This window comes from Anopheles nili, chromosome X, assembly GCF_943737925.1.
Source record: "Anopheles nili chromosome X, idAnoNiliSN_F5_01, whole genome shotgun sequence".
Lineage (NCBI taxonomy): Eukaryota > Metazoa > Arthropoda > Insecta > Diptera > Culicidae > Anopheles > Anopheles nili.
Genome location: NC_071293.1, coordinates 11,466,229 through 11,490,051, shown reverse-complemented (window position 1 = coordinate 11,490,051; position 23,823 = coordinate 11,466,229). Strand labels below are relative to the sequence as shown.

The window sequence follows — 23,823 nt, the reverse complement described above, 5'->3', positions numbered from 1 at the left end:
TTACAAGCTTGCGAAAGTCGACATTCCCCTTAATGTATACGTAATACAATAAAAATCTAACTTTAAGACATATCAATACACAAAATTGACGCATTTGCTAATGCATAATTAACCGTTTTTGTTATATATTTTTGTTTCGTTGTTTGATTCATTTTTCAGATCCGTGTACTATATTAGTGTCGCGTTTCCATAAATGCAGCCCATTCCTTTAGAAAGAATATTTAACATTAACAGTATCTCTGCGAATCATCTTCGGGCATTCCGTGCATTCGAAGGAACGATAACATAGGATTAGTATCACCGGGATTTGAATATATATCCTTCATTCCAACACGGGAAGGAAATTCGAAACATGATACTCCGAGGATTGCATGTCGTTCTTCAACGAAGCAGCTGTATTTGTTATTTGAAATGCCATATTTGTTATTTTGCTGGAAAACAAAACGATTTGTGCGTTCATATATTCAATTGATCGCATTCTCAAAATCGTCGTCATTTGTATAATGTCCATCTATTCTTGCGGGACAGGCGGTATATCTTCCCGCATCAAGCCAATGAATTATCCGTAGGTAAGCAGAAAAATTCACAGCGGATTACTGCCAACCGGAAAAATCTAAAAAGACACAGGACTCTCGGCCGGAATCAATCTCAAATCCAACTCGTCCAGAATGGTATGCTCGGTTCAGTTGCATACTTCTATGATACATCGTACCTCATGGAGGTTGAGCCTTTGACCTTCTGAAACGGGATGAAAGGAAAAAATTAACGGCTGCACTCGCTGCCCCCACTGAATAGATGTCCTTATTGTACTATCCTTCTCACATTTGTTGTCCTCGGTACAAATGATTGTTTGTCGTACACCACATGGAACACGAACGTATTCCGAACATTTTGTAACGAACATTTTTTAGGACTCTGTCGAGAGGGCTGCTCCTAGTCATACGTTCAGCACTTCGTGCATGTGCAAATGTTTATCGTGTTTGAACTTTGCCTATCCTCTGCTCTGATGCACCAGAGCATATTTGTGATATTTCAAGAATCGCAACACTTTGGTTTAGTGAACCGTTTGGAACCACGATAACCGTGTGCTTCGTCATAACGGAAAAACATATTGTTTGGGGTTAAATTCACCTGCGCGTTCGGTACTGTATCACATATGCTGCACAAATGTATTCACCTTCGCTACTTAGCACTAATAGAATGAAATTTGTTCTTCAAGATTTAACAAATTCGGAATTCATTACATTTTATTGTAACATAATGAATAATGAGAATAATGAAGACAAATTGACATAATTTTTAAATTATGACTAGTTCTCTTAACTACCACTCCTTACTAATTTCTTACAAGATAAAATTACTTACTTCTGAAAACTGTATCCCTAATCAACTACCGCAGCAGTCGATAATCTGCAACTCTTTGGCCATTCTCTCGCTCAAACTGCATTTATTGGACTCCGATAGTACGTAACAATGATGCAGCCAAATCATCCTGCCTCAAATTCACGTAAGGCCCATAAGTCGTTAGAAATGACAACACCGCATTCGCGCTGTGCGAAAGAGAATCAAGTAGTTCCGGTGTTTTACAAGGATGTAGGCTCAAATATGGTCGAAATACTATTGGATGATGTACCATAGTAACTGCATGGTACTTCGCACTAGTATCAACTGAATCACCTATCTTCAGCACATCCCAGGCCTCTTCCAGGTCGAGCCGACTGCCACCTAAAGTTGGTCAATAATAGGGGTGACCATTAACAACTATACGGACTTCTGCAAACATTTGTTTACCTTCATCGTAGATGTTGAACAGCAACATAGGTACCGCATAACTCTCGTTGTACACCACGTGATATTCGTAAAGTACCATTCTGGACAAAATTCCGCTTTTAGAGGCGCATGCCGGATCGGCTTCCAGATTGAGCTCGGCAAAGTGTTCATCCTGCACGGCATCGCATTGTTTCGTCTGAAGCACACACGTTAGCTCCCGTTTTTTCATGCATATGTACGAATGATCTCCTTCAACAACCCATCTCCACGCTTGAGGACTGTCTTCCGAGCATCGCACCAGATCGTTGCAGCATTCGATAAACTCACGTAAGTGCATGTTTTTATTGGAACCACAGGTATCGTCGAACTGCAACTACGAACCGACTGCGCTTTCATGCATCTCTTTTTTGATATATACCTATCGCGCAGACAACGAAGCGACTTCTCTTGCAACTTAACAAACTTACATGCAACTTTACTGATATCTGGTAGACTCAAGCGGCTCTGTTTTCCTTGCGAGTAGCTAAGACTCTGGCAGTCGCGTAGGTCTCCGTATGCTGGCTATGCTCGGCCACTGAAAGCATAGCATAGCATAAAATCAAAACAAACAGTATTGTTTGACAGCTGATCGTACTTCAATGCCTTTGACGGTATTTTTGTTATTTGATTATAGAGATTATTACTTTCTTTGCATAACGCAAAATAGCCAAATTTGTATATGGATTTTATGTTGATTCTAAATAATTGTTTTCAAGTTTATTTAATTTAAACCTGTTAAATTTTGTCTGTTGCGTTTTAGCACGTGAGCCTTGTATTATAAACATATCAATCGCATATGTCATATATGAAATTTTCAAAAGAAGATTACATTTTCCTATAACTGCAAAATGTAACTATTTCTTAAAATCATCATGATGTAGCTAACCAAGAGTGAAGATAACGCTGCATTAGTGGAAAAGCCATTCGGAGGTTGAAGATTTTCCTGCATCTGAAAAAGAATCATGTTACACAAATGCTGTATTAAGCAATGGTGCAACCTAGCGGATTAAGAGCAAAAACAAGAACATAAAGAAGAAGCATTCTTAGTTGTTAAACAGACGTGGTGAACTTGATTCGCAGCAAGCCAGGCTGTTTGATTTGTGGCTTGTTTTGGTTTGTTTTTGCAGTTGCAGAAAAAGCTGCGACAAGCATTCCTCCGAAAGGTCAGGTGAATTGCGGTGAAACAAAATAGTGATTGGTGTTGTGTGTGATCTCTAATTGTGTTCGTTGCCCAGCAAACGGTTCCTCAAATCCTTCCGGCGTCAAACTAAGCATAGTGAAGCCTCCTGCCGCTTGGCGGAACCCGTTTTAAGTTTGCATGCATGCCTCTGCGTGCGTCTTAGGTTTCATTTAAAAGCCTTTCCTCTTCAATAAACCATCCATCAAACGATGTAATTCCAGCACGCGTCCAAAGCAGGGACAGTTCGTTTTCCAGCACAACGCTCATACATAATACAGAGCGCGTGGTTTACAGGTTTGTTCGCCTATGCGCTAGTGCGCGCGCGTGTGTGTGTATTTATTTAAAATGCATTAATTTTAATAGCATAGTAGCCAGTAGTTACGAGTAACGAGTGAATTGTATGGTCAAACAAGCTACAAAAAATCTAAATCAGAATAAGTCTAGGAAATTCAACGAGCCCTAGCAACGCAACGAAAACAATACACACTCGCGCACACAATCCCAATCAAGAAGAAGCAGCCACCCAGAATCCATAAATCTCCTCCACTGCGTACGGCAGAGTGAGCGAGCGAGTAGAGCGTGCGTGCGTGTGCGCATAGGTGGCGGGAGAGAAAGTGAGCACACAACATACTTTCGCAAGACGCAGACTTCGCGCAAAGGCGCTGGTTGCGTGCACGTGAAAGAACAAAAGCGCCGCAATTGGGCGAGTGCAGTACTGTATGCGTGCACACATGCGGACTTTTAATTTTACCCCGAGACCCACTAAACAGCTCAGCATTGGGAGCGTAACCCTCCACACACACCTCGGGCGTTCGCGAAATAAACAAATCGCGTTGGGTCAATTGTCACCTGCACAATGGGGTCCATTCTCCTTCTCGGTCGCACTGGCATCTGCGAGCCAAGCGCGGCATTATCGCAAAATACGCATACGTGGGGTGGGTTTTATGATGTCAATTGTGTGTCATTTCACACCACTGCCGTCCGGTTTCCGTCGTGTAGGAACGTGTTTGACCTTTCGCTCTCACGCTCTCTCGCTCTCACTGCCGTGTCGCACGGCCGTTTCTGCGTGAGTAAGTGCGTGACCTTTCTCGCATGCTCTCGCTCGCACCAGTCGGTTGCGTTAGTTTACGTTTTTTCATTTTCCTCTCCCTCTACGCACTCGAGCTCCCAAGAGAGCACCATACCGGACCAGTTTGACAGTTCTCGCCCGTGTGCTCTCGCGCTCGCGCGTGCGGATATACTCCCGAAGCTGGCTGCTCCAATGGTGCCCAGCATCTCCCGGGGGAGCCTATCGGTCAGCAACGGTGGCACAGGTGGCGCCAGTGCAATATAATCAGCCGAAAAGTGCACGTTCCGCCCCAGTCGCAGCCGTGATCGCAAGTGCAGTGCACGCGTGCAATTCAGAAGGGTCGAGAGCAGGAAAAAACTCGTCACTTCTACGCACACACACACACGCACGAGTGTCAGACTCTCCGCCTACGCCAAACGGGCTGGTCTTTTCGGTTCCCTCGCAATCCCTGCAATCTTGCCAGCCCCGGGGTAGCAAGGTACGCGCAGGAAAAAGGTGTGGGCGAGTGGCCCAAAACACACACACGCACACACTCGGTGCAGCTGCACCGAAACCCAGACGGTGCGGGTCCGGCAGGAGCACTAGCACGGTTTCGCTAAAATAGATTGCCCGATTTTTGTTGTTTCTTTTTTTTTATTATTATTTTTCTTGCGTGCAATCCATCCCCCGTGTGGGTGGCTGCATGTGTGAGCGCGTGTGCGAGTGTATATTGTCAAAACAAAAGCAAAAAGAGAAAACATTGCCCCCGTTGATATCCCGCCGCCCCAGCAGCGTTCACTCCAGGAACATTCGTCCCTTGCCCTTTGACGCCTTGTTTTTTTTTTGTTTTTGGCAAAACCGCAATCGTGCCCAATGCGTGGGGGTGATGTTATGGCGGCAGCTGTGAACGCTTGCGGTTGTGTGCGTGGGTGTCAGCCGCCGATTCGCAACCTGTCAAACCGCGCATAAGCTCACAGGACGAATTCTTCCCGCGAGGCTCTGACAGAGGCCGCATTTAATGACAACGTTCATCATCTTTAAAACAGCCAGCAGCCAACACCGACGTATTCACCGATCGATCGAAACCCGGGCCATAGTGGTTTGCGAGTGTAAAGGGGTGTGTACAAACGCACAGCAACCCACACACACACACCGGTGGCACGATGCATTCCTGCACCAGTTCCCGACGACAGTGTGCGGCGCCCAGCACCACTGGCCGGTGGCGGCAACCAGAGGCAACCGTAGCTTCGTTATCCTGCAGCTGTTAAAGTGCAAACACCGAAACCATCCCTTCCAGGACGAGCGTGCGCGGGCGCACCACCGGCATCCTACCTTCCCGTCGAACTCGCCGCGAAAAAAGGGGGCAAGCTCGCAAGGAGCAAAGCGTTCCGTTTCGGGGTGCTGCAATCAACCGAGCCGAAGGAGAGGGAGGCTGACTTGACCGAAGAAAGGCGTGAGTGGTGCGAGGTGAAGGAGGCGCCAAATTAATTATCCCGCCTTGCACGGCGTGCCCCCTTCAAACGGCATCGTATCACACGCACACCCACACACACACACACAGAGGCAGGATGGCGACAGCAAAGGACGAACGAGCGGGCCTGACCGCGGCACCCGTCAATGGTGAGTGGCATGTTTCTTTTACCTATTTTTCGTTTTATTTTGCTTATTTTTGCCTGTCTTCGCATCCTTTAGTGGGTCATATATTCCCACCAAACAACCGGAGGTCCTTGCGGTTGACGCAGAGATCCTTAGTGTGGGGCAACAGGTTTACACATACAAACCGAGGTTGCGTTTGAAGCTTCGTGCACGAATTTTTACGGGGTTTTGGAGGTACCGTTCGATTCGAGCTGGATTCGGCAGGATACGAGCATCCTGATGCTCAAAACGCTTCGTCCTTGGGTTCTATCGTTTGCGATCGGGCTTAAATGCTTTTGGGCAAGGGTTAACATTATTAGCGACATCGTACTGCATAATGCATAATGGTAATGGCACATGACGTGGGTTTCGCATACACACACCTCTCTCTCTCTCTCTCTCTCTCTCTCTCTCTCTCTCTCTAACGATGTCTTGTGAGAGATCCTGACATCCTTTGAGGAGGGGGAGGCGAAAGGATGGCTCCAATTTTCCGACTTGCGTCAAATACCCCGGTGTGGCATTCATAATGGGCGTAATATCGATTCGACCAGAGCTTCGCACACACACACGCCGCCACCGACGGCGTGTAGAACCGTGGCTTCCTTTCCCTTTTTACCCCGCAACCCTTTCGCCCCCTCCCCAGCTTCTTCCATCCTGTCCTTTGCGCCGGCAATTTTGTGCTTGACGCACAAACATAATAATGGGTTGATGGAAAAATTATCCCACCCTCCGTTTCCCTGTCTTTTGGGGCGAATGGGATGCACTTGGGTTGGGATGATATTTCTCTCCCTCCTCCCCCCCTCCACTTCCCCTCCTCTCACTCGCCCTTGCCTGCAGTTGACCGTGACCGTGGCCAAATCAGCGATGCAAGTGAAGAAAGTACGCTCCGTTAGCATGTGGGGATGCGAGAGTGTGTGGGTGTGTGTGTGTGTGTGTGATAATGTACCCCGACCTTAAGCTGCAATCAACCCCCCACGCCCGGAAAAACCACCCTTCCCCGCGAAGGGCATTAAAGGGTGGGCTGGTTTTCCGGAATGCCATTCCATTCGCACAATCAACCTTCTCCGCGGGGTCGATGACAAATTTCCTCGAAGTGACGCACACACGCACGCACACATACACACACGTGTGCTTCGATCAATCCACCGATCAACCCTTCTAAACAAGGCGAACAAAGGGCACACCAGCGAGTACGACGGAGTCATCTGAGTCATCTGCCTTCCACGTCCCAGAATCAATTAGTTACACCAGCCCTTCGATGAGGGCCTTCCCACGTGTGCGTCAGGTAATGCGAGCACCCTTTTTTCGTTCTTTTTTATTCTCATCACAGTCACAGCTCAAGCGAGTGGCGTGTCGGGAAGTAAATCATTGGCACGTTTTTTTTCCTTAACTCCCGAACCGCGAATCCATTGCCTTTTTGCCCTCTTTTTTGTTGTTATTTGTTTATTTGTATTTCACACTCGCAGCCGTATCGAATGCGCCTCCACTCTCCTCCCCCTCACCTCCCCACCCCCCGGACTATCCCACCCCTTGGAACCTAAAAGGAATCGGTATGCCTCTTTTATTGTTGGGCAGCGTGGTATGTAGGATAAATAAACATTGCATTATGCTTCTGGCGAACCGACAGAACCAACCCTGGTTGTGCTGCATGGCGAACGATGGCGTTCCTTGCGCTTGGTTGGGTCTATTTCTGGATGTTCTTAATTTTTACGATCTTTTCTAGACTCCCGTTTGCGGGGTCTAAGCTATGCAAGTCTAAAATGCAGTTCACAAATCGTTCAACTAGACGCGGATAGGGTTTTGAAATGAGCTTGGAAAAAATGGGGAAAATTATGCCCGAGAACGATCTCGCTGGTCGGTGCAATGAAGTATAGAAGAGAGAAAGTAGAATAGCGAGGTGTACGTGTCGAAAAGTGCAGCTCGAAATTGAATAATTTTTTCGTTAAACAAGCTAACCTAAAGCTATCATTTTTCGCTCTTTTATTTGAACTGATTCTTTTGATTTTTAATTGGAGCTTTGTCGGTTTTATTGGAATTTATTTCCATTTTCACGACGATGCAATTTATTTTGTTACATGTTTAAATGTAACCGTTCACATATATTCGCCAGTTTCACATTTTCGTTTGAATTTGCATTTATTTGTATTGGTATGCTCCATTCGAAATATCGGAATGTTTCAATATTAATTTATTTGCGATATTGTAATTCCGTAGAAAAAAACATTTTAGATCAGTACAAAAAGTGCTAAGGAAATACAAATAATTTGAAAAAATTGATGGACCACATGAATGTGACTCATAAATGTATCTTTTGGATAGTTTCAATCAATTATTTTTGTTTGTAAAATCTGTTAGGCTCAGTTCTATACCTCCATTGGGAAAAAAGTAACATCAAATATTTTATGTTCGATTACATAAATATACTGGAAAACATATTGAGAGTAAAAAGAGATCGTTATAGAAGAAAGAAAAGGATAAAATTCCTAACTAAACTCGATCATATCAATCAGCTAGAACTAGTAAAATCTGAGTTATGCATTTTTAACTGCTTTATGTTTGGGTAAAACATGAAAATAGCAGCTTTCTTTAAAACATAAAATTCCTGGATCCCTTTGATAGTACAGAACAGAATAAACTGATCTCTCCACACCATGCATAATACCATCATAATAACCGCTTATTGTAAGCGGTGACCAGTGTTCTGGCTAACAAACACTTCGTCAAACAAAGAGAAACTCGAAATATGATAGCTCCGCCACGGCGTGACTCAAGCAAGGGTGTCAGAAACATTTTGAGCTCTTCTTTTACGGCCCTTTATGCCTTTTTTAAAGCTTGAACACTCGCACTAAAACACCCCCTCTCGACTCGTTCTGCGGAGATTCTAAGCATAAAATTTAACCATTCCATGCAGGGTCATAAGACGTCCTTTCCCCGGACGAGACAAGGACCCTCTAGCGGCTATAAACAATCTGCGCCTGTTTCAATTGGAGTCTTCCTGCTGGAGGCGTACTCAACATCTTCCCTAATGTGGCGACAGCGTGCTGATAAGGGCCAGAGATCGAGCTGCCTGCCCATCTTAATTTTCCCGGGGGCGTAAAACTGCATTATGCATTTTGCGAACACGTGAAGGGACGTCGCGGTAACCTTAGCCGAGTATTTCTTGCTCACACACAGCTAAACGGTGCCTGTTACACGCCGTCGTGCCTTAGCAGGTGTTCCATAGGGCTTCAAACACCGGTTCCGGTTACAAGGGGGCATGATACGTAATTAGGAACACTAGAGTTTTCGCCATTTTAACAGCGTTATTTTGACCGCGACTATTCGAGTGACTGGTCATGGGGTTATAAAAGATTCAATTATAAAAATTACAATTTAAATTATTAGCATTTAACACTTGTTGAGCTATTATTAACAGCCGTTATTATAAGCAGTTATTTTCAGCACGATTCTTCTGGCTCTAATTTAGTTTTCCTATCCTTGTAAATGTTTTGTCGATTTGTGCAATTTATTTTCATATAACGTCTGTACTATTTCACCTCAAATAAACGGGATGAAAGCGCTCTAACGATAAGGTACATATTAAATACCTCATTTTGCATTTTAATTCATGTACCATCCAGCTGGATGAGCTGGAGATAAAATTATCCTTAAGACTTAGCATAATTTATACATTTATTGGCAAATCTTCAATCTTTTCCAACGGGAAAAAAAGAAAAGCAAATCGCAATACATTTCCTCATCCCATCGCCAACCCGCCATGGCTAGCGAAAAATTGCTAAATGGCAAATGCAATAGCGCACCAGCTCACGTACAAAATTACGATAGCTCGTAACCAGTGCGAAGGAATTATGCTATTAGAAAGTGTCCTTGAAAGCGCGCACCACGAGCTTCACCATTTGCCATTTAATGTCCTCTTCATAACGCAGATAATTCCACCAGGACGTGTCCCACGCGTCAAAGCGTCGCACTAGTGTTAATATTCCTATTTCGCTTCTTTCCTTTATGCTACTTCTTTGCTTTCTTCCCTTTCCCGGTGCCGCTTTATAGCGGCAAGCGTCAATATCGCTGCATTCTGCATGATGCATTTAATTGGGAAAAGTCTGACTCATGCGGTTCCGCGGAACGCGCACAAAGCACATAAAGTTAAGAACGTTAGTTTCGCATTTAATTAATCGTAATTGCGCCTCTCGGGGGTGGGTGGGTGATTTTCAGCGCCCGTTATGGGCGACACGTGGCCAATGCAGTGAGGAAAAGAAAGCGGGGAGAAGAAAAAAAAGTGTAACCCCCCCTTCTGTGTCATCCTTGCGAGCAAGGACAGGTTGTTCCTATCATTAACACCGTGGTGACCTTTAGTGGTTTTGTGCAGTTTTGCGCGTTCTCGGCACCACTAATTGGCCTTCTCCCTCCTCCCGGGCCCAAGCAATCATCGGGAAAATGAGGCACCGTGGGTGTGTGCGCGATTGCGAGGCTCGGTTTATTTTTAAAACTCGATCCTTTCCGGTTCGTTCCCTGTCGCCTGCTCGAGTTTTGGTGTTTGGTTTCCGCTTCCGGTCAGCGCGGGGTGAAATGAATGTTAACATGCAAACAATAATGGAACAACGCTGGACTGGCACGAGGAGTAGCAACGAGGGCGGGGGGGGGAGGGTGTTTGTGGCACCCCTCCCGCATTATTACCGGCGTGCAGTTTGTTTGTGTTTGTGTGCGCTATTTTTCCATCCCGCAAACCCCCTAAGTGGTTGCGATCGTATTTGCTTTTCCTTTTCAATGCTCTTGGTCTGCATCAGGCAAAGGGGGGGAGGGGGGGAAAGCCCCGGTCGCTTGGCGCGGGAAAACGCTTGCGAATGCGTCCGAAGGATATGCTGGCAGGATGTTTTCCGTTTCAAAAACCGCAACCCATTCGGTGCATTATTGTCGCTTGTATATAAATAAATATCATTTCCCCAGCTCGGGTTTCGCTGGGGCTTCTGTTTTCCAACCAATGCGCCCGGAAAAGCTCCACTTTTCGTCGGGCACTGGTCAAGGACACGTGCTCGTTATCACACTTAAACCGGTAAGCCAAGAAATTCGACGATCTGTCAAAAATCTGTCAAAATCTGTCCGGTGACAATCGAACAAAACCAAGCTTGTCGAATTTGCATTTTGTTTTCCTCACTCAAAAGACACCATGCACACACGCACACATGGTGAAAGAAAGAGAAAGCGCGATTAGGACGCAAAGAAAAGGCAAACCAAAAGCAACCTTCCCGTGCTGTTCGAACGCAGAGAAGTATTGCTCGAGCCCCCTTTTGACGACGACATTATCTAATCTGTGGGCTTTTCACGGGCGCTTCTTTTTTCGCTATCCGGTGTTTCCTTTCCCGATGCACGCTTCACGCTTTGGCTGCTTTCGTCAACGGGGTGCGAGTGTGAGCTTTCGCTTGGTGGGTTTTGGTTTTCCATTTTTTTCCCCATTCGAATCAGCTCAGCCGAGTCGAGTTCTTGAAGCTGGAACGAACCGGTCGGGCAGTTCGTAACGCTGCCGTAATGTCCACTTCACACCTCTGGGCGGGCCTTTTTAGGAGGTTGCTATTTATTTTGTTATTTTTCTTTTCGTTTTTTTTTCTTTTGCAAAGTGCCTTGACTGACCGCCCGCAGCTGGGGTGGGCCTGAATGTAATTAAATCTCACGAGCGCTCTGTGATGGGGCCCTTAAGCTTTGCTAGCGTGGTTTTGTCGATTGTTGGAAAGGGAAAAGGAAAGTAAAGTGTAGCATTACATTGATGATAACTCATTTCATTATGCGGATGAATCACTGTAATTGGGATTGAAATTGATTAATCTGCTAAAATTGTTAACACTTGTGTTCTTTATTCATTTATTCGTGATATCTGTACTGCTATCCTGTTCATTAAATTGTTTGCGGTTTCTAGAATTAACGAAGGACCTATGCATTTATTTCGTGCATTAATTCGTTTTAATTTTAACGTTATGTGTTTATATTGTAGAAATAGAGTTAAAATATGGAAGTTTCATATTAAAATAACTAGAAAAAATTATTTATATCTACAATCAGCCTAAGAGTCGTTTAAAAGTATATTATATCATTTTTGTTGGTCATTATTTTATCGTTGTTAATTTATTGTTCACATATCTTTGCATAAAGCTACATTTATGTTGATCTTGGTTTAGTTTTATTTTGTAATTTTTTTTTTTTAAAACGTTTGTAAAATTTTCATTCACTTATTACTTAGTTAACTTTTGTTTCCGTTTCGTGATAAAATTAATTAACTATGGTGTTATTTTGTCACTTGTTTTAATATTATGTATTTACCGTTTTCCCCACATCGATTGTTTTGAAATTAATTAAAAATGGTCCAAAACTTACTTACTTACTTATTACTTATTATTACTTAAAGACTTACTTATTACTTATTATATCGAAATCCTCATGAAAGTTTTTGCTTTATTTCAAGCAAAAAAAGCAAACCCCACGAATAAACGCCTCGCTCCCAGTTGATGCTATTGAATTTATTATTAAAAATTTGCCGCCCAACGAGAGAGCGAGTGCACAACCCTCCCCCCTCCCACGAGTTGCAAGGATAATCCTCTTATTCGCACCGCGTAATGCCTTCATCGACCAGGCAACGCCATTCATCGGCTTTCGCCCGTCGTTCCGGAAATCAATTAGCCAAATGTGTTCCATCCATCAGAACAGCTCGTCGATGCGACGACCCTCTTCTCGGCTGTCCATGCGAGCGCATCCACACTTTGCCCGTTAATCCCCTCCCCCCTCCCCCTCCTCTTCCTCCTCCACCATCCGAGGTCCCGGAAAAGTTGATGGAAAAGTGGCACATTCGCCCGTAAAGCCATCGCGCTGGGTAGTTGACCGTAGCGAAAATGCGGAAATGAAACGTTGAACATCCACTCTAGAACCTCGGTAGGCTCGTCCAGCTCCAGCCGGGGAGCTCTCACGTCAGGGAAAATGGCCAATGGGATGCAATTTAACACCCTCGTTTCCGAGCACGTGAGAAGGAAGGGGATGCTTCTTTTGGGATGGTTTTGTCTGCCTTTTTCTGGGGTGGTAGGAGTTTCGCTTCGTTAGCCATCGCGTCACGGTGGGAAAGGGATCCTTTGTCGCATTTATTGTTTTCCACTTCCTTTTGAAGGGGGGAGTGATAATTTAAAAAAAATCCACCTTCTCCGCGCTATAAAGCCGGGTTTTCAGATGGGAAGCTCTATCGCTGCGAGTCAGACGATGATGTTCCGGGATCAGAATAACTGACGGGAATGTAGAAATATCGGATTTCTTCGACCTGCACGATGTATTGCACGCCGGAGGTGAGATCCAGGGCTGTCTGGGATCGCTTGCTCTCCAACGTAATGGTCCCCATTGCGCGCAGTTTGTGGCAATCATCTGTCGAGAGCTCGTACCGCTAGAAATCCAGGAAATTGCTCCCGAGTACACATCGGCTATGTCTCAGAAATCTTCCCGATCAAGCTCAGGAATGTGGAAATAGCATCGTCCTCAAGGGGATTAATCCACTCTGCATTAATCCACGTTATCCTGCTTTAAAAACGATAGAGCCTGAGATAAATAAGACGCTTCGTTTGACTTCGATAACGTTGGTTCTGATATTTTCTCATTATTGCAACACTCTTTCGGGGATAAAAAGATGCATAACGACTTCTCGCGTAAACGTACATCGCTTTTGAGCGGCATCTAGAACCTATGGATGCTCTGGAAGTATGAAGATCTAGATTTAGCTCGGAATATTTGTTTGCTCAAAATTAAAACAGTTTTCGAAAAGTACTTTGTGAAAATAAATAATTTTAAATATAAGTGTAAAGGCCATCGAGTGAGGTTTTCCTAACGCAGAACCTACAGGACCTCCTTATCAAGATCTAATTTTACAGTTAAGAAGTTTACCAGGAGCGGAAAATTCGTCCAACATACATGCATGCACGCTGGAAAATGGTACCAAATGGTGTCCGAGTTTTCCTTTTACTCGCTCTCTCTCTCTCTCTCTCTCTCTTATGAAAAGAATAATTCCACGTCGAAAAGAACCCACCATCTCGAAAGGATCATAAGCCCGCGATAGATACGCTAATTGCTGCTAGCACGTTGCACCGCGACGTGGGTTTTTCCGCTGTTGATTTTCCCTTCCCAACCCACAACGATCGGGGGTGGTTTTTCTTTTTCTATTCGCCTCCCTCCCAGCACGCTTTCATGTTCACGCACAAAACCCGACGCCATTAACCGGCCACCAGAACCGGACACGGCTGAGAGAGGGAAAACAAAAAGAAAAACAGGAAAGAAGCAAAAAGGAAAAAAGGATGCGAAGAAAAAAAAGACACAATCCTCTCCCCGGCGGTGGACCACAAGCAGGATACCAGGAGGGAGAGGGAAGGCGGGGGTGAGGGGTGGCAAACAATACCTGCGGGGACGGAAAAATGCGCTCAATCAATTTCCCACTCATTGTCAACACCGTTGTTCCCAGCGCCCATGATGGGCCCGATCGATTTCCCGCCCACTCTCCGTCGGTTCTGTCTCCCGCTCTCTCTCTCTTTCTCTCTCTCTGTCTCGCTCACACACACTGTACCATTTTTGTGACGCGCGAACTGCTGCAGAAGTACATGTAATCTGCCTTTTGCGACGCCCGTCACGTACCCCCTTTGGGTGGGTTGAACGAGACTCCGAGCGAACGTGTCCGGTGTCGGGTTTTCCTTAATTATTTAAATTTTATTCACACACACACACCTATTCCAAGGGAGGGTGAATGACGCCTGAGACGGCTCTTTCAGGTTCTAGGTCTCGGTCAGAGGGACACTAATCGGTTGCATTTTAAAATGACCCTCTCGCGCGTGGCTCTCAGGACGCTTGTTTGTCCTACCGGGGTGAGGGGGGGGGGGGGGGTGCAGTTCTCCTTATTTTCCCTCTAATTACACCCCCTAATTCACGGGCTTAATTGCAAATAAACCAACGTACCTGAAGCACGCAATCGTAGCGGTATTTCATTGGTAACAATTTTTTTTTCTCACTCGCACGCGTCTGTGCCGCGCATCCTAATGAAGTCCCCCCCCACCTCCCCCCGCCCCCTTTGGCTAATTATGATTTCGCATATTTATGCACAAAAAACACACACACACACACCCTCTCCAATCAGGACGATTGATCCATCCCAAAAAGTGAGGGGAGGATGGTAACGTCTTTCCGAACAAACACCCGAAATTATACCCCCTCTCCCCTCCCCCTTTACGACCACTGGGAGGGGATGTGAGGGTTAATCGCGGTCACTGGGAGAAGGGAGCAGCGGGTCATTTATAGCACCGAGCGTCTCAAGTGGGAGCGATTTGTTTGCCACCGAACCGGAAACACGATTCGATCACGCGTTTGCGGGCAGAAAGGAGGGGGTTGGGGGGGGTGGGAAAAAGAGGCTGGAGGGGAGGGGGGGATTAGCAGGCAGGCGGAAAATCGAAAAGCTAAACGTGGTTTTTGGGGCAGGGCGTAATTTCGCATGCCGGTTGGAAATGAAACCTTCTGCTGAAGGTCCGCTTGGTTACGTGTTACGAATGTGTGCTTTTATTTTCAACATGACATTTACAAGAGCCCAACAAAATGGAAAAAAACCAGGGAGACAGAGAGAGAAAGAGAGAGAGATAGAGAGAGATGGAAAACTTTCCCAACCAGCTGGGGTGCGATTGTAGAAAGTAAACCCTCGCACAAAACACTCACGAACCAGCTTCTGCACTTTTATGCACTGGCATCGGTATACGCTTTTTCCAACCTCCGCTCGGACTGCATTTTCATTGCAGCAGACCTCCATCCATCCCCCCCCCCTCCTCCCACGGGGTTTTCTTTACCTGTGCCGTCCGCCTGGGTGGGGTTGTTTTTTTTTTCCTTTTTCGACGGCCTCTTTCATCTGCTCTTTCATCTCGCCAGCTTCGAGCTCCAACACCAGCCCACCCGGAGGGTGGTGCGAAGTTTTCCCTTTCTTCTAGGTTTTCCCTTTTTCTCCCCCCCCCCTTGCCCTTTCCCATGTTTTTCCTCAAAATTCCCTGCCAGGCGCGATTGATCTCCGGGAGGCAAGAAAAGCAAAAGTTACGCAAGTGGGGAAGCCGAACCGGTGTGTGATGGGGTGGGTGTGGGAGTGGGCACACACACACACACACACGCACGTCACTGCGGTTCGTTTGCGTTTTCAGGTGTTCGGGTTTTTCTGGCGATCGGGGGTTGGCCGAAGGAAATCCGTTCTGGTTTTTTTTTCTGTGGGGAAAAGGCGTCGATAGAATGCTCATAACTTATATTGCATCTGCCTTGTGGGCGGGACGCGTATGCCGCGTTATTGATCGCTTGTGGGGAGGGGGGGGGGCAGGGAAGGAAGGGAGTACGAGGGTAAGAAAAACCCACCCCCCTTCCTTCCGAAGCCTTGTGAGGAATTTTCCATAACCACCGTGCGCGGTGCTCTCGAAGTTTTATGCTTCATTTTAGTTCCCTATTTGAGTTTTCTTTTTTTTCTTTTACTTTTGCAAAACCTTTCGCCTCCACCTGTCTGTCTCTTCGCCACCCCACGCCCCCTCCCGCACGTGCAATCAAGAAGGGTTAACGCTTTTCGTCTTCCTTAAATCTTGCAAACGAAAATGCGCGTACTTTTCTTTCCCTCCCAAACGCGTGCGAATAAGCTGCGAGGCTAATGGACGTATGGGAAATTGATTCCAGAGAGGGAAGCGAGGGGACCTCATCCCCTTCTCCCCCTTTCGCCTTCTCAACAACGAAAAACAAGAGGCGCTTTTGAATCGTTTAATGCACCATTTCAGGCGCCGGGTGTTGTGCAAAAAACAAAAAAACAATGCAAATGCGTTGATTTTCGGGGCCGGGCTCATAAGGGGAGGCAACGAAGCGGAAGGGTGGAGCGATAATGGCGGAAATGGATCGCAAAAATCGCTTCACGGCACCGATAAGGGTTCGCTGCCCTCTCGGTGACGATCGGTGAAGGTGTTTTGTTGCATAATAGTGCTGTTTCGCAGTATTTCACGCGAACCTCAACGATACCGACAGATAGCGCGACAGATCCTCGCACCATACATCTCCGAGAGCCCATTAGGGTCGGTTGGTACGCCGGCTAAACGTTTTAACAGGTTGAAAGCATTTACTGCTTTAAAAATTGTTCACCAAAACCTCCCATTCCGCTGAGTTTGCTCGTTCTCACGGAACGCAGATTATTAGCTGCGGTTTTTGTTATTTCTTTTGCTTTTTCGTTGCTTGTCTAAAACACTCACCCCCAGCTCACACGCTAATGTGTGTCGCCTGAATGTAACGCGACGAAAATGGATCGATAGTTATTTCCCAAAAACACCCGGGTGGGATGTGATTAAGCGAGCTTCCTTTTCCGGACGGCTCGACATCTGCCATTTTTCCTCCACCAACCTGCTGCGTGTGTGTGTGTGTGTGCCAAACGCGAATGTATCGCAAATCAAATCCTCGATGGGGAGAGAGGGAAAGAAAGAAAGAAAAAACGCCACCCACCCACTTTTTACAACAACCAACCAACCCCCGTTTGAAATGCCCCTAAAACATTTAATAATTCGCTCATCCCGCAATTTATACCACCGTCCGGTTGGGCTCGTGGTTTTTTAAATGTTGTCTACCTCCTTTCCACCACCCCCCCCCCCCTCTACCCCCCTCCACATGAGAGCATGATTAGGTGCGTGCTGACGTGGGATTAGCATAAATCGGGAGCCGCGCGCCGTCAGAATCGGCACCATTTCCCTTTTCTCGCGTTACGTGCCCAGAATGTGAGGGGGAATCGAATAATCGATGGTGTGGTTTGGGGGAAGGGGGGGTTGGAAGATGCCCTCTGGGAACAATGACCCATCACCAGACCCTGGCCCAAAGGGGGGTGTTTCGGTGGGCGGCAATTTTGGACGCTCCAAGTCTTCCCCGCTGCCAAAAATGGAAACGGAAGACGGAAACGACGAAAAAAAAAAGACAGAACTCGGAGGAGTGGAAAAAAAGGCGCAGGAGCAGTGGGAGGGGGGTGAGGGAGGGGTAGGAAAAAAATAAATAAGCATCTATGCGTATAAATCAGTGGCCGCAATAATAATGGCAAACCGTTTTGCTCCGCCAGCGAAGACAATCGGCAATTTATAATGTCGCGTCTCTTCTCGCGATCTGTCTCTCTCTCTCTCTTTCGCTCTTTCGTGGGCCCAAAATTGGTCTTGGTGCAACAAAGTAGAAGGAAAAAGGAAAAGAAAAAAAAAACAAACCAATGGCGCTGGGAAATCGAAGATCGCAAGGGGGGTAAATGCGACCTTCGGAATTCCAGTCTGATTGTACTGCAGCTGAGCCGACACACCCGGAACAGCTTCCATTTGGGTTGTTGGTGTCTGCGACGTCTCGAGGTAGGTCGTGGATGCTCCAGTACACCTTCCCGTGCTTCACTCAACACGCTTCAATCGCGATAGAACACTCCACGAGTGTAGAAGGGGCCTATTTATTAGGGCATAGGCCGCATAAAATATGCTAATGTACCGCTAATCTCGCTCGATGGCAAACTACTGCTCGTCTCGGACATCCATAAATCGGGATGGAAGCAAAAAATATGAGAGAAAACGCCCCAAAAGCCCCCAAAAACCTAGTGCTAATTAATTCGTACGGTTGACGGAGCGTAATCCTGACCGACCGTTGTCGATCGCGACGGATTTTCGATCCCATTTCGATCTCCACATAAAGCCGGCATAACGTGGAGTATAAGCTGTTCCACGCTTCAAATCGACCTCCAGCGGAGTAGAACAGTGAAGAAACGCTTGGAAAGAGAGCGATAGAGCCGTTGATCGGGTTTCTTTTTTGTAAGTAGCAAAGCTGAGCTTCACCATCGCAAAATTGGTGATTTATCGCTTGCAAACAACAACCACGGAAACCTCCATCAGCTTTAGATTAGGCACCCTTTAGGACTGGTTTTACCATTTCCATACGGGCGTGATGATTCCCTCAGCGGGATGATTCACCTTCACACACCCTGATAGCGCCTAGAAATGATTTGTTGCACTCGTAAAAGATAACACCGTCAGAACCTAGAAAAGCCAGCCCTCTTTCGCCCTGATTACCCGCGGAAAACAGCTCACACAGCTCAGCGCTTCTCAACCTCAACCCTGCTCGATCTTCACCGGTAGAGCGAGAGCGCACACGATACAGCGCGTGAGACAGAGCGATGCCTTGCGAGATCCCAAACCCCGGCATTAACGAGTTTTGCGTCCATTCCGCATTACGCTTTCTGATCGCGACGACGTTACGAGCGCTCTTCTGCTGGTGCGCCTCGATCGGTAGGCTTAGATTCGAGCTGGCTGCGTCCTGACACTTGTCAGAGGCGCCATTGTCGGGATTATTCCGAGCACGAAGCTCGCCGCGTTCGGGTGTGCAATCGCGTGCCGAAAGAAAGTGCCGTGAGTGACTTATTATGCCCGTTTTTGGGTCCGAGATTTAGGCGAGTAGGTGTCGTTTTGTGGTGTTTTAATTATTTCGCGAGTGTAAAGGGAGGCTGTGAGTTCGCAAGTGGATTTCGACGTTTTGTGGAGTGATTTGTACGCCTCAAGCAATCTTGTTCGTTGTGTGCCCGATTTCAACAAAAAAAAAATAAACCCTCTCATCGTTCAACCATCCCTTTAACACCTTCAACCGAACGAAGGCATAACACCCGATACTCCTAGCGATTAGGCCACTGGATCTGGTTACAAATGCCGATCGATTAACGCGCTTTTGTCGCGCGAGCCGGCGCTCTCAAGCGCATCTTCTAGTGCACGTCCCTTAAGGGCTTACGAGATAAGCTTCCCCAAGTGTTATGTCGGCATTTGGTGTCCTCTTTTTTTTTTGGGGTGGCATTTCGGTAGCCTAACGATCTCGATCGATCGCGGGAGGGCAACTCTCGATCTCGCGAGGCCGCGTCACTTTTGCGTAACGGCCCTTTCCTGTGGTTTTTTTTTCGATTTCGCTGGCTGGGGTTTTATGAAATCGAAGCGGCGGAAAATCGGATGGGATGGAAACTAATCAAGGAATGAAGCCGCCAGATGTAAGGAGGAGGAGGCTCGTATTTTGGAACCAACGCAATCGCTCTCTAACACTCGGTATGACCTTATTTGGGCTTTATTTGACATGCAACGGCAGAAACTGACCGCGGCTCAACGCGTGTGCTGACTGCGTATAAGACATTCGAACCAAATAAACTTCCAGTCACGGCTTTCGACTCGGGTTTAGAATTCAAACCATCGCTTTCTGTTCATTTCGCAACCGTTGCGACCTTTGCAACGTTATTAAACCGCGGTCCGTTAGTATGCCGCGATTGGAAATGAGCAAACTCAGCTCCACGCCGCAACAAGTCGCGGAAGCAAATGAAAACACGTGCTAGATTGGAAAAGCTCGGCGGGAAAACTGCACGATGGTTCGGAATTTTAAAAACCCCATCTCGCAGCTTCCGGTGCCACGGAATGTCATCAACTATCCTTATACTCGGTCCGCTCTGTTTGTACTTCGCCGCGCGACGTGGCCTCGATCGGTGGAAAATGGCCCTGGGGATGCGCGCGTGGAAAACTATACCGTGCGGCTTTTTGCGAGCGCTTTTTTTTCCTTCTTTCTTACCGTTTTTTTTTTTTGCTTTATTCCGACGGCACCCCCAGATGCGGCGTGAATCACAATTATCACGAAGCCCGGCGCTGGGATTCGTCGCCATGTCGCCGATATGAATGTCTGGCTTCTTGTGATTTCTGCCTGTGCAAATGTCGAACCACGTCGGCACTACTAATCAGAGCGCGGAAGCATCTCGCGAAGCATTGCCGGCAGAAATATGTCACCCGGCGCTTGGAATGTGGCGGTGGCTTTTCTATTTTTGTTCTTGTTGCTTTTAGCTTCATATTTCCTTCCATTTTCCTCCTTCATAATTTTCATTCACCCGCTCTCCAGCTCTCGTGGCCTTCCGAGGATGGTTTTTAATTGTGTGTGTCTTTTTTTATGCCTTTTTTTTGTTTGTTTGCCGCTCCCCCCACCCTGGGGTCCATTTTTCGTCCGATCGCTCAATTTAACCCACGCGTACCTATTTTTAAACCTTATCTCAAACAAAACCCATGTCTTTTGGGGCGTTTATGGTCGCGCTCTGGTTCGCGAGAGCGTCTTCGCTGCCCATTCGCGCCTTTGTGTTTTTGTTTCTCCTTATTTTTTTTGCAGGGTACTGTAGGGTTTTTATTTTTGCGTGCCAGCGTTCTAATTGAACCCGGGATGTGCTGGGCGTGGTAAAAAGGAAAGTGCGTCGAGTTGCGATGGAAATGATTTCCGATCCGCCATCTGGGCGATTTGCGTCGAGCAATCGCGCTTGAAGATGTCGTCACGCGTCGGTTGTGGCTGGTGTTTGTGTGGAGAAATTAAAAAAAAACACACACACAAATCCTTCAATAACACCAGATTCCGTGACGGACCTTTCGGAAGGCGCTGACATTGCGAGCTATTTTTACATCGCCAACGTCAGCCGTATGATGTGGTCATTTCAATCATATGCATTGGGAGTTTAGTTTTGCAACTTGTTTTTTTTTGACTCTTAAAAACACATGAAGCTCTCTGATCGAGTGGGTTGAAATGCAACGCACAGAATCATAGAAAGTTTGTCTTTTTATGGAGTGTCTAAAAAATATACAAAGGTCATTTATAGCCTCAAATAGATCGTCTCCAGTACATAAAAAGGGAACTTTTCAAGCACTACTATGATGCAAAAGGTTTATGAAGCTTTTTCCCGAATCGACAGCGATGATACAATGTTAGGGATTTTTTCTCCAATTTTGTGTATTATTTCGTGCTCAGGAGATCGTAAACTACTATAGAAGAACGTACTGTTACGAGTTCATCTGAGAATTGATCTTCCATCTACTATGTAAAAAAAGGGCCTGAGGTCATATCTCGAATGTAGTTATTGATCTAAGATGTGTCAAAGCGCCAAAGTGCTTTATTTTCGACAAACTTTGTATGATATGTACAAATATTGTAGCTTCTCTTTAGGAGCTCACAACCGTCTGCAGGAGATGCTACTTTTACGTATCCACCCGAAGCCAGAAAGTAGAACCACGAGTGTTAGCCGTTCCTTCCCAGCCCTTTCCATTACACGCGTGCAACAGGTCCCGTACCTTATGACCTACATATATATAGCTCTTTTCTTTGTTCTGCAGAAACACAGGGCTGTCGGCATACGAAAGGCATGCAACGTCTGCACCGGGTGGTTGTTTTATTACCTCAACACCGCCACAGTTCTTCCTTCGTGGTCCTTTACCGGCCCTTTTATGTGAAGGCTGCACTGTCGAGTGTCGTTAAAACGCCGCCAAGCTTTACGAGCGTGTCCAATCGTTGTTTTTTGTTCGTCCTTCATCAACGTGCGAGATGAGCTTGGTTTTATCGACACCTTTCTCACTCTCTCGTTCTCTTTGGGAGGTTTTCACACCACCCACAATCGCGAAAGGTGCGAAATTGATTTAGCGGGAGCCCTTTTTACGTGTTTCATTATCTCTACCCAGTTGGCACGCGCCCTTCGCGAACACCTTTTTTTTGCGGTCCAAAAAGGACAAAGCCCTGCGAAACGGTGGCTCGATTGATGCTAATGTGTGTCCAGCCCGAGGTGGTACTCGTTCATCGCAAATCTCTTCACCTCATAAAGCGCTGAACGGCGCGGATTGAAGCCACGATTAAGAGGATATACCGCGCTTGGTAAAAGTCACCGCGAAGTAATGAAAAATCCATCTCAACAATTTGTTCCACCTCGAAGGGCTCAACTCAACGGGGCGGGGGAGGCATTAACGGCTTCCTGTCACGCCCGGGAAAAGCTCAGCACTGGGTGTGGGTGCCGGAATTTCCTGTGATTTCTAATAATTCCACACAAAACGAAAGAAACGCACAGGTCGACGGCCGCAGGAAGTTGCGCACGGGCGTTAAGAATTTATTTCACGCCACGCTTCCGAAAAAGAAATCCTCCCTCTTTGCCCCTCAGCTCGTTCGCCAGTGTAGGGAGAGAGTGTGTTGCGATATATATCAGCCGCGTTGTGGGGAGATTTTCACCCGTTCTGGTCAGGTTGGCGTCGGTGACCTCGCCGATGAGCTCAAGTTCTGCAGACGATTGTGCCCAACCAGCTGTGGGAAGTGCGCTGTTGGGTTGGAAGCGGCTTCGTGGCTTACCGGGAACCCGATTGGCCGACCGAGCGAGATTTCCCAGCGTTTTCCTTCCGCGGACGTTCACGCACCGTGACGATTTCTAAACCAAATTCCCATAAGGTCTCGGCAATTCGTTCCCGCTAAAGGGGATGGTTGCCCGATGCCGCGACCTCGTACCGAGTGTTTGTGTTGAACGAATTCCGGCTAGGTGGTTCACAAATCACAAAAAAAACCCCCCCTCGAAAAAGTGTCGAATTCGGCTGAGAAAACTGCATCTTGCGGCGGGCTTCTACGGCGCTTAATCGCGTTTCCACAGGCGCCAGTGGTATTGTTTCAGAATGCTCGCATTCTAATGCCTCCACCCTGCCAGAGTGGAGCATAATTTACGGCAACAGGAAGTCCGCGAGTGGTTCCTCATTGGGTGGCGGTGCCGAAATTGAATTGTTTATTTCTAACCCTTTTCGCGGGATTGTGTTTTATGCGCACGTTTACATCCGCGGATCGAGTGCTGTCGCGAATCGGCTTCCGTCTGCTCCAGCCGTCTGAGGGTGATTAATCTAAACAACGGGGTTTTTGGGGTGGTGGTGGGGGGGGGGGGGGTTGATGGTTCTTTTGGCCACCCCGTTGTTTAATCCCGGGTGGGCTTGAGCTAGGGTTAGGGCGTTTTATAATAGGATGTTATGAGCCGAGACCACCTTCATCGAACCACTCGGTGTGCAGCCGTGCTGGAAGAACGCTAATAAGACACCGCTTTTGAGCGAAGCACTTCTGATCAAATCCACACACGCACACGCGGGTCAAGGCGGTGTTTTATTTGACAGCCGTCCAAAAACCGAGCTCGGAAAAACGTCACACGAGCGTGCTATTTGGTTTACGTTTCCTTCTTGCCCTAGAGAACAACGACCCCGTGCTTTTCCACCCAGGGGGAATGGGAAATTCGCTCATCACGGAAGGGCCAGGGAAGTGGAATATCTATCGCTTTTTGCTTTTTATATAAACA

General features: G+C 46.9%; 1 protein-coding gene across 1 annotated transcript; it reads right to left on the bottom strand.

The window, feature by feature from the left end:
- Positions 1-1,447: 1,447 nt before the first annotated feature.
- LOC128728976 (ubiquitin-like-conjugating enzyme ATG10) lies at positions 1,448-2,162 on the bottom strand. Its single transcript, XM_053822626.1, has 2 exons — positions 1,792-2,162; positions 1,448-1,725 (listed from the first exon to the last, which is right to left on the bottom strand). The coding sequence occupies exons 1-2, from the start codon at positions 2,105-2,107 to the stop codon at positions 1,448-1,450; spliced, it is 594 nt and encodes a 197-aa protein (XP_053678601.1). The 5' UTR covers positions 2,108-2,162.
- Positions 2,163-23,823: the final 21,661 nt, after the last annotated feature.

Bases quoted from the DNA above. Each gene is read 5' to 3' on its own strand.
- LOC128728976 (XM_053822626.1), bottom strand. From the start codon at position 2,107: ATGCACTTACGTGAGTTTATCGAATGCTGCAACGATCTGGTGCGATGC. The intron at 1,726-1,791 runs GTAAACAAATGT...GACCAACTTTAG, and splicing joins GTTCAACATCTACGATGAAG to GTGGCAGTCGGCTCGACCTG.